This window comes from Haliotis rufescens, unplaced genomic scaffold (genome assembly GCF_023055435.1).
Source record: "Haliotis rufescens isolate VD_foot unplaced genomic scaffold, xgHalRufe1.0.p SCAF_17, whole genome shotgun sequence".
In the NCBI taxonomy this organism is placed as follows: domain Eukaryota; kingdom Metazoa; phylum Mollusca; class Gastropoda; order Lepetellida; family Haliotidae; genus Haliotis; species Haliotis rufescens.
Window position 1 is genome coordinate 29,743,852 of NW_025963857.1, and position 11,685 is coordinate 29,755,536.

Sequence of the window (11,685 nt, forward strand, 5' to 3'; positions counted from 1 at the left end):
GTTGCTCATGATGTCAATCACTGGATTGTCTGGTCCAGACTCGATTATTTACAGATCGCCGTCATATAGCTGGAATATTGCTGAGTGCGGCAACAACTTTCACACACTGACATATTTCGTCATTTTGTTATATAGAATATGGCGGCGTGGATCAGATGCTGTGTTTTTTTCTGCCACTGCTTGAAAACACGCAATTATCTTCAGTAAAAGTAGGAAGTATAGGGCAAGTGTAGGACATTTAGGACATGTGTATGACATATGGGACACGTGTATCAGATATAGGACATATGCAGGAAGTATAGGGCATGTGTTGGACATTTAGGACATATGTAGGACATAGTCAAACTGACGGTACCTGAATGTGGCGTAAAATAAAAGCATATGTAACCAGGAGCTTGTTTTAAGCCTTTTATTCTCCAATGACTTCTTTTAAAATCCGCCCGATGTAAAGGAATACTGAAAATATCTAATACAACTTAATCCCCATGCTATGTTAATAGTGAATGAAGGCTGCGTCTCTGACACATCCACGACGTCCAGTAACCTATTTACTGCATATGTTGTATGCAACACTATCAGTGTGAGAAAATCCCCAGTTCACAATCGGTACAGGTCAGATTAGATGTGATTAACTTCACTCGACAGCAGTTCTCAAGTGGGCGGTCTCAGGTAAGTCTCTTCTTCTATTGCTATCATGTGTGCGTGGTTGGAATCACTGTAGGTTTACTTCTTTAAAATAAATTATAGACAAATGATAAGCAATTTGATAAATACATAATGTATACATGTTTTTATGTCAAACATCTTGCTTGTTATGTTCCTGTATTCACACCACGTGAGTCTTAGATTACATATTTGTCAATAGTGTGCTTATGTGAAATTATTGAAATACACCCTTTCCATAAGCATAAGAAATATCTGCTACATGCAGAGTCCATTTTACGAGTATGAGTTCATGAATCACCATCAAATAGTGATGATGAAAGTTTGTACTGTGGGACATTTCCAAGGGTTCAGTTGTCTTTACGTCGAACAATGGCTATTATATTTACATGAATACTGAACACAGAGTGAGATATGCACATATAAAGGTCTCGTAATCTTCTTCCTAACCAGATGGCGACCTCCCAAAAGTTAACAGAGCACTTTCTGAGTTGTACAATATGTACAGAGGTGTTTGACAACCCTTCCACGCTTGTGTGTAATCACACCTTCTGTCGGAAATGTGTTATCAACTACACCAAAACCAGGCCAGAAGCTATCAGCGCAAGATCTCTTCTATGTCCTTTCTGTAAGAAGATGACGAAAGTGTCTGACCCTGAGAGGCCAGTGGAGGAGTGGGCGGATGACGTCAAGCCTAGCTTTGTCATCCAGGGACTTTTGGACTCTTTTGGCCCAGAATCTACAAGTAAGCCCGAAAAAAATATATCGCTACACTCGACATTATTTCCATAAATATAAATACATAATTCTGTATGTAACTGTCAATAGGTCTTTATTGGGAGATATCAATGGCCAGTAGTCGGAGAAATTGGGTCAACGATTCAACGCTAATCTTACAAGGTGATTTAAAATTTAAATTCTACCAACGCTCGTCGGTATTCAATATCGGTTGTAGCTGCCCCTTACAGCAAAAACGTGCACGTATATTAATCACTCAAGGTGTATGTGAAAATATTTAGTAAAAACTAAGGAAGGAACCACGAGTGAAAATATCACCTTTTCGCCCGTCACGAGATGAGGGACTTTTTGTGCAGATGTCTCCCGGAAAATTTAACCAGTTCACCGCCCCTTGTATTTGCGTCTTAAAAAGTAGTTTCGTGTTTGCAAAATCTAAAAAAAATTTAAACAATGATATCCAAAAATATTTCGAAGCATATAACCACGAGTGAAAATATCACCTTTTCGCCCGTCACGAGATGAGGGACTTTTTGTGCAGATGTCTACCGGAAAATTTAACCAGTTCACCACCCCTTGTATTTGCGTCTTAAAAAGTAGTTTCGTGTTTGCAAAATCTAAAAAAAAATTAAACAATGATATCCAAAAATATTTCGAAGCATATAACCACGAGTGAAAATATCACCTTTTCGCCCGTCACGAGATGAGGGACTTTTTGTGCAGTTGTCTACCGGAAAATTAAACCAGTTCACCACCCCTTGTATTTGCGTCTTAAAAAGTAGTTTCGTGTTTGCAAAATCTAAAAAAAATTTAAACAATGGTATCCAAAAATATTTCGAAGCATATAACCACGAGTAAAAATATCACCTTTTGGCCCGTCACGAGATGAGGGACTTTTTGTGCAGTTGTCTACCGGAAAATTAAACCAGTTCACCACCCCTTGTATTTGCGTCTTAAAAAGTAGTTTCGTGTTTGCAAAATCTAAAAAAAATTTAAACAATGGTATCCAAAAATATTTCGAAGCATATAACCACGAGTGAAAATATCACCTTTTCGCCCGTCACGAGATGAGGGACTTTTTGTGCAGTTGTCTACCGTAAATTAAACCAGTTCACCACCCCTTGTATTTGCGTCTTAAAAAGTAGTTTCGTGTTTGCAAAATCTTAAAAAATATATAAACAATGGTATCCAAAAATATTCTTGAGTACTAGGAGACCCCTGAGAGACGCGAAAGACTACACGCTGGTCAAGTAACAAAAATGGCGAAACGAACATTCTCAATTGACGAGTTAAATGAGAGATTGACAGTTTATAATGAAACATTTTCGAGAGAAGAATAAACGGCTAGAAGTGATATTAAATCCATAAATGACAATCCGTCATCATTTTGCCTCGGCAATGTGGAACTAACGTAAAAAGAACGTCAACAATTGTGTGTGGGCTAGTCACATGAGACAATTAAAGGGGAAGTAATTCTTGTATGACAATAGTTCCGTCAAAGTATTATGTTCACTGCAGTGAAATATCAAGTGCTATGTTCACTGCAGTAAAATATCAAGGGTTATGTTCACTGCAGTGAAATATCAAGGGTTATGTTCACTGCAGTGAAATATCAAGGGTTATGTTAACTCCAATGAAAATATCACTTTTCTCAACTTCAGAAAAGTCAGTCTTTCACGCTGAAGTATATAATTAATATAAACTATTCTCAAAGGCGGCCGAGGGAGTTCTGAGGCAAGTTCAGACTGTAAAAAGCGATTGTATCCACCTTGCGCATTGATGCCGGTCTGGCACCTTCTCCTCAATGATGCCACTAAATGCTGAACCCGAACTGTAGCCAATGCTTGCCTCCCCAGTAAAGATCCGGGTTAGAAGTGGTCTTCATGCTTGTCGTAAGAGGCGACTTACGGGACCGGGTGGTCAGGGTAGCTGACTTGGTTCATGCATGTCAACGAATCCCAATTGCTTAGATCGATGTTCATGATGTCAATCAGTGGATTGTCTGGTCCAGATGTTCGATGCTAATGATGTCAATTACTCGATTGTCTGGTCCAGACTCGATTAATTACAGACCGCCGTCATATAGCTGGAATACTGCTGAGTGTGGCGTTAAACAACAAACAAAGAGACAAACAAACACTACACGTTGAAGAAATGTAAGACCTGGGGAAAGGCATTTCATATCTGAAGAAGGCAAACCCAGAGTTCCTGCAACGTTGATACTCCAGCAACACGTGATTCTCCTTAAATATCTGCACAACTGGAGACGGTGTCCTTCTATCGTCAGGGATGTCCGTGTGGATGGCGCCTGGCACGGATGCTGACGAGTCGTACACGTCGTCTCTGACGGTACGGGCTGTGAGACTTCCTCTCTGGAACCTGTGTCAATGATGAGTGGTTCTAACCCATATGTCTTGGCGAGAGTTGTCACGGGTAGGCGGCCTCTACAAGGGACGGCCTCTAACCTGGTTTTTCTGTTGATAACTACGACATAAGCGCCATATGGTGTTTCTGCGACGTCACGGTGAATACCGGATTTAAGCATTCCTTTGGCTCGCCATCTGCCATTTTCCCTTAGACGGACATGGTGAAATCTCATCACAACCATAAAAACTGGTGTTTTTGTGAACGAAACCACATGTAAAGTCAGGTCAAGTACCTGCACTAACACGGGAACATATGGTAGATTTGAATTGAACATACATTTAGTCACCGACACGTCAAATTTGTAAATGTTCTCTGCCTGTCTCCTATAAAGCTTTTCGAAAGATTTACTAAGGAGTTGGATGTTGTAACCCTGCTCAAACAACGTTTGAGTAAGAGTATTAGTATAATACTCTTTGAAATTATTGTGAAAAGAACATGCTCGATGGTACCTGAAATGTTGACACCTAAGGCTATAGCTGCTGTAATATCGCTTGACATAAGGAGAATATTTGATTTTTGAATTTTGAAATCACCACTCTTTTCATGCAGTATTGGGGATACATTTTTGTCATTTTGGATCTTTATGCATAGATCTCAATATGAAACAAATGAGGTTGTCTTTTATTTCTAGTTCAGGTGGGTAAATCAGTGGAAAGGAATTGGCTGTTTGACCATTATTTAAAAGGTATCAGATAATGTACCTGAAGCCTAAGTTAAACTTGGTTAATAAGACTATATGATGTCTATTGGTTGCAGATACAACCTACTGCCGTTATTGCAAGGAGGAAGGGGAGACAACTCCTGCTACCTCTTGGTGCTCTGTTTGTGACGACGCCCTCTGTGAACGATGTGTACGGATGCACAATAGAAACCCATCCTCCCGTCACCATGACGTAGTTGACATGTCTAGAGAGGTCAAGATCAAGAGCATGGAAAAGGTTGTGTGTAAAGAACACAAAGATGAACATATAAAACTCATTTGCAGAGACTGTAAGAAAGCAATTTGTCAAACATGTTGCATTACCTATCACAAAATGTGTGAAAGTGTTGTTGAAATGGAATCAGAAATGCCGGCAATTAAATCAGAGCTGACAAGGAAAAGGGATAATTTGTTGAAGAAATGTGATAAGATACAAATTCTCGTTGACAAACAGAAAACAATAGCCAATGAAGAATCAACGTCTTATTTGCAAATAGAATCAGACATCAAGTCTACCACTAAGAAAGCAATGGACACGATTAAAAGCAAGGAAATGAAGCTTCTCAATGAGCTGAAAGAGAAGTCTGAGAAACACATAGAGCAGCTAAAAGCAAACATAAAGTCAAGAGAGATGTCAGTACAGATGTTCCAAGAAGAAGCGGAGCTGATAGACCAGACTCTACGCTCTGAGTGTGACATGGGTGTGTATGAGATGTATCAGGGATGTGAGGTCGGTGATGTGGAGGCTGTCGGGGACGCAGGGCTGAAGGTGAAGGGGAGAATAGCCAGGATCATGTTCAGACAGGACACGGATCAGCTGAGCATAACACTGGACGATCTACAGCTGGGTGACATAGACGTCCTGTACGAGAGTGTGCTGGACCTGATGGCGACTCCTGTATTACAGGACACTATCAACGTCAGAGTAGGAGACGGGGTAGAAGCAGATCCTATTGATGTCACAGTGCTTGCTGTGAATGGTACAGATACAGTCGTTGTCACAGATTACGAAAACAAAAGTGTGAAGTCCTTCTACACCAAAAATAACCATACATATCACAGCAGGCTCTTTCTGGGTCCGGTGGGCAGACCATGGTGTATGGCAAAGTTAAAACAGAACCAACTGGCTGTAACTGTTTTGGGTATCAGTCAGATTGTAACAGTTGAAGTCAACCCTGACCTGGTGCTGCTGTCAACCATCACAACAAACAAACAGTACTATGGTATAACGTCTCTGACACCATCAACACTAGCAGCAGGTTCCCATTCTCCCCCCTGTATTGATATCCTGGATGTAACGGGACACGTGCTGAGTTCACTCAGTCCACTTGTAAATGGTTACACCATCTTTAAATTTCCCAATTTTCTCTTCACGACAAGGACTGGGAACATCCTTGTGTCCGACAGTGGATCAAGGTACGTCGTGTGTCTGACCAAGAAGGGGGATGTGGTGTTCACCTACAGCCCTTCAGGAAACACATCACTAAAATATCCACGTGGCATAACACGTACCAGCACAGGTGACATTCTGGTTTCAGATTCTTTCCTACACAGAGTCATCCATCTGACTGAGTCGGGGGAGTTTGTTAGAAACATACTGACTTTACAGGATGGTATTCAGTATCCCTGGGGTGTGTGTCTAGATGGGCAAGGGTGTATGTATGTGTGCTTGTCAAGTGACGTTAAGGTTTTCACAATGCACTAAAATGAGTGGGAATTATGTCTGAATCCTTTTTAGGAACTACATGTGTGTTTTTTTTATATTGCACAGGGTTGTATTTGCAATTGAAGGATTGCGACACAAGCTTATCTTAAAGTTCTTTATCTACATTGGGTGTTGGGTCCATCCTTTCTTACATGATAGAACACTAGTTTGTTATTGCTGAGTAAGTTTGTTAGTTGACAAAATAATGGACTATTTGCAGATTTATACAAATGATACTATCCTCAAGACTGTATGACAAGAGCGAAGACTTTCCAATGTTTCCCTTTGGGTCGAGCAATGTTTCAGCAGCTCCAGACTCTGGTGTCACAACTTTTTAGGTACAATCGAACATAATCTTTCTATCAATATTTCAATACGATTCTTGCTCAAATGGGTCTGCATTTAAGTCAAGACTTGAACCATATGTAAAGCTTTCAAAAAGTTATTAGTTCGACATGTGCAGGACATGTCAAAATCAGTGACCAAAATATGTCGAATTCAATTCCTTATTTTGACCATATGTTCCCATGATTGTTCAGTTGAACACTTGACTTGCCTGTGCATGTCTTTATGACAAGTATCACCGGTGGGGCAGGATACCCTACCTTTTTGCGAACACCTGGTATCCATGTTATTTGATATGGGTCCATGAATACACGTGTATGATATAGTCGGAATCGTACAATATGACCTCTGCTTTAGCATATCTATTTGAAAACGGAAACCATGCTGACATCTGTATTCTTTATGTCTTGTTTACTCGCTAAATACAATTCTAAAATAACTTTGCGTCTGCCATCATTTTTATCTAACCTGATGTCGCCTGTTGAACTCAAGAAACAATAAACAACACTCGCAGTAGCAGTGTATCTGGTTGTTTTCCATTCACATTTATGTGAAAATATCGTCAATATTAATATTAGATCAATGCAGTGTGCCTCTTGATCTATCGATGTGTAGTAAAACCCCATCTGTGTTACAGATTCCTGACAGTGCTTTTGAGCAGTTCTCTTAACTGGATACCAGCGCTTAAGAAATGCTTAGTTATTATTATTATTATTATTATTATTATTATTATTATTATTATTATTATTATTTACAGATTAAAATAAAAATGCAGCAAAGAGGGTTTGGGTGATTCTGGCACAGTCAGCTTGGTTAGGCTCATCATCAGGGCCCTTGCCCCCTCTGCACGCAGCCCAAACAGCGAATGGGACTTCTCCCAGGAAGCGCTGCCTAGTCAAACCCACCCAGAAAGACTTCCCAACACTGTAGCCTTCTGCATTACCCAGATTGTCAGAAGGGCTGCATTCCTGGTAGCAGAGGGGGCAATGGGGAATCGGACAACTTGGTACTTGGGATTTAAGCGTGACATTTCGAAAGCATGTTTTTCCTAATCTTTTCAATGACATTGGAGTCAAAAGGGACAGAAAATTCAATAATATAAAGATTTCATTTGATTTATCAAAAAGGACAAGATCAGGTGTGTTGGCCTGGATGCGTCTGAGGCTGTATACGGGCCTCTTCCAAAGATTTTTGTATTTATCATTTTCCATAACGCCCTCTACATATTTTGGGTCTTACCATGGATGGACCTCTGCGTCAAAACCACAAACATTGCGAAGACAGTTTTAAAATGATCGAGCCACTCCTTAAGATAATTGTTTGTGCAAAAACTGGGCATCCACTGACAATGTGGTCATTAAATTCATTACATAATCTACATTTCATATTTACATTTTGATGCGAAATCACATATTGTCGGTTTCGAGTGGGAAGTGACTGGTCCTGAGTAGCAAACAGAAAGCCTTCTGCGTCACTTCTCAGGCCAGCCGACTTCATCCAAGCGAAGGACTCTGCAGGGTTGCTGACTTTCTCAACACACTGCACATGAACTCGATGCAGTGGTCGTTCAGATAGCCTCTCCTTGAAAACTGGGCCGATCTGATATGGCACTTCGCTTGGTTGACACTCATTTCTGTACCGTCCAGCAGTGGAGAACCATCAACAAAATCAACATTGACATTAAGATTATGTCCAACATCCTCGGCTTGTTTTCATCATGACTCTTGACATGCTTCACAAGAGGATCATCAGACAAATAGATGTGTGCAAAAGTGGACAAAACAATTTTATCACGAAGAGCCCCAACGTTATTCACACAACGCCTTCCCATTACGATTGGTAAATATAAGCGATTGAGGGAAGAGCTATAATTATAATTATTATCAGTAGTAGTAGTAGTAGTAGTAGTAGTAGTAGTAGTAGTAGTATATAGTGATGGAAACGAATGATGGAACAAAGAAATATATAGACTGAGATAAAAGCTTTACTGTCAGTACATTCGAAATAGCGCGCATACAAATTCAACACTTCAGAATCAAATGTTTAGATGTGCTTGTGTGCATTGTTGATTGAATAGGTGAGGTGAAATAAGGTGCGTGCGTGCGTGCGTGCGTGCGTTCGTGCGTGCGTTCGTGCGTGCGTGCGTGCGTGCGTGTATGTGACTGCTGGTACTAGTCCGGGCATTATAGTGCCAGACCACTGAAATACCATGCTGCCGTTTTAACATGGATACCCCAATCAGACACAGTACACTGTATCAGAGCCGACCGGCCCTGGTTTTATCCCCTTAATGTCGAGCGCAAGGCAGGGAAACAACAAATACCATCTTTTAACGTTTAGTGTTATGAAGCGACCGCGGGTCGAAACCCGACCTTACGACCTTTCCACGGGACTGGTTAATACAAACACTATGAGCATAATTAGAATGAAATTGCAAGAAAACACATTGAGAAATAATGTGATTTCTACAAATAAATATATTCCATATACCTCACTGTATCTTTTTTTAGTTGTTATTATGATGCCTGCCACGAAGTGGAAGGGGGTTATAGGAATGAATGTTGTCCGTCCGTCCATCATCCGGAGCAGAACTGATACACCATGAAAGATATCGTGGCACATAGATAGGTCTAGTGGTGAACTGGTCCCCTTTGATGAATTTTTTTCGAGTTTCCAAGGCAACGAGTTTGACTTAGACTGAAAATTGCAGTAGTGCTCGTTTCTGGGGGCCTAATGTCTTCCACATAACCGAACATGTCATATTAGGAGGGGTGGGAGTATTTCATGCTTGTTATTAATTGTGATGTTAACACTGTACGTACTGAACAGACTAAAGGAGTTGATGTGATGATACGATACAGACAACGCATGTATCATTGGTCAATGTGTTATAATCCGTATGTCCGATAGTTTGTGCATAAGCAAACATAGAATTACATGTTTGTCTTAGCCATGTTGTTTTGGACAGTGAATACAGTCGGGAAAGGTTTATACCTCCCGAAATGGAATGCTGAATGTTGGACTATGCCAACACGTATCTGGTTTGTTCTGAGCGTGTAAACGACCACTGTTGTCAGTGTTACTGATTAATGGGATTGTCACAAAATATGCTCTTTGACCAAAATAATTTTCCAACCTTTTTTTGCATTCCAAGTCATGTCATATATGTCATAAGTGGATGCCTCGAAAGATGAAAGAGATCCTGCAGTCGGACCTAATTAAGTAGAGCATTGTTCTCAACTTCCTTGATAGGCATTTAGGAATTGGAGTGCTAAGTAAGGATAAGATATATGGATGAACAACCTTTTTTTATTAGAAATAGGCATGATTGATTGATTGTTTGTTGTTTAACGCCGCACTCAACAATATTCCAGCTATATGACGGTGGTCTGTAAATAATCGAGTCTGGACCAGACAATCCAGTGATTGATATCATCAACCAGGTCAGCGAGCCTGACCAACCGATCCTGTTGGTCGCCTCTTACGACAAGCATAGTCGCCTTTTACGGCAAGCATGGGTTGCTGAAGAGCTATTCTACCCTGGATCTTGACGGGTATCAGATACGCATGACGTTTCATTTGCTTGATAACTGTGTTAGAACCTTCACCGAAAGGTCACTTCTGTTTGTAATAAAGAAGGTTTCATCGATGTATCTTATCCTTACTTAGATTGTTCCCCAGACCATCACTGTGAAACTCCATTCCACTGTCTTTGGCGAATTAAACATTGCATTCATAAATTAAAATTTCGGATATTCCAAATTGAATAACCAATCACGTGCTCCATTACGACACGGTACACCTATAAATATAAACATTATTGCTCTTCGTTGAAATAAACCAGGGTTTTTTCACCTCCCGTCAGTTGAAAATTGACTGGTCTTAGAGCGGGAAATAGTTTTTTATTTGTTTGCTTATTTTTTGTTTGTTTGTTTGTTGTTGAACGCCGCACTCAGCAACACTCCAGCTATATGACGGCGGTCTGTAAATAATCGAGTCTGGACCAGACAATCCAGTGATTGACATCATGAGCAACAATCAACGCAATTGGGATACAATGACATGCATCAACCAAGTCAGCAACCTGACCACCCAATCCCTTTTACGGCAAGCATGGTTTGCTGAAGACCTATTCTACACCGAATCTGCACGGTAAATAAATGTTATAAGATCAAAGTAACAACTCACCACATATAGCTTTGAAATTTTATTGAAGTAAAGTAACATGTAAACGACACGGAAAGATGCACTTCTAAATCTAACAGTGATCGGAGGAAATAACAGTCAACAAGACAAAAAGTGAGCATGGCGCATTGACCTCGACTCCAACATATTTCTAAGTTTGAAAATACCAATATTCTTTTCAGAAAATACACATATTAAAATCAAACTGGACCAGACAATCCGGTGATTGACATCATCAGCATCGATCCACGCAATTGGGATACGATGACATGCATCAACTTAGTCAGCGAACCTGACCACCCGATCCCGTTGGTCGCCGTATACGAGAAGCAAAGTCGCCTTTTACGGCAAGCATGGGTTTCTGAAGGCTTATTACGGGTCCGGTGAATAGAAAAACAAATAAACTGTATTAGCTTGAAAGTTTTACATACACCGGTATATTTATTTTATTCACAGAAGAATGTAACAGTGTTCACATAAGAACCTTGTTTGGAGATGGAAATCAGCTATTAATTGCAAGTTGTGTCCCTCGGGGTTCCACTGTGTGTGGGTTCACATAGATTCATAGACTGACATCTAGTCTCCGAAAGGAACATAGAAAAACAGTTGTTAAATTAATGTTATCAAATATAATAAAAGGAGATACTGCAGTATTCTATACTTACTAAATATCATGGGCTGTATTGGATATATTTGTTTCAGGGTCTGTATTACAGACTAATAGATTTATATTTCAATGCATTATAGTTTAACATAATACAACAGCCAATTTTGAAAACAGCTTATAGTAACTGAAATTAAGCGTACGTTTTCATTTTGGAAACAAGGACACCAGACACACTTTCAATATCGACTTAATGGGGATGACATCCGTCAGATTGTGTTGCGTCACAGCTCACACGGATAAATCTGACCCGGTGCTCAA

The 11,685-nt window shown here is 40.2% G+C and overlaps 1 protein-coding gene across 1 annotated transcript; it reads left to right on the forward strand.

Annotated features, from left to right (window-relative positions):
• Positions 1-618: 618 nt before the first annotated feature.
• On the forward strand, positions 619-7,237 carry LOC124126598. The gene is made up of 3 exons (XM_048397856.1): positions 619-669; positions 1,117-1,408; positions 4,582-7,237. Exons 2-3 carry the CDS (start codon positions 1,117-1,119, stop codon positions 6,228-6,230), a joined length of 1,941 nt encoding a protein of 646 aa, XP_048253813.1. The 5' UTR covers positions 619-669; the 3' UTR covers positions 6,231-7,237.
• The last annotated feature ends 4,448 nt before the right edge of the window (positions 7,238-11,685 follow it).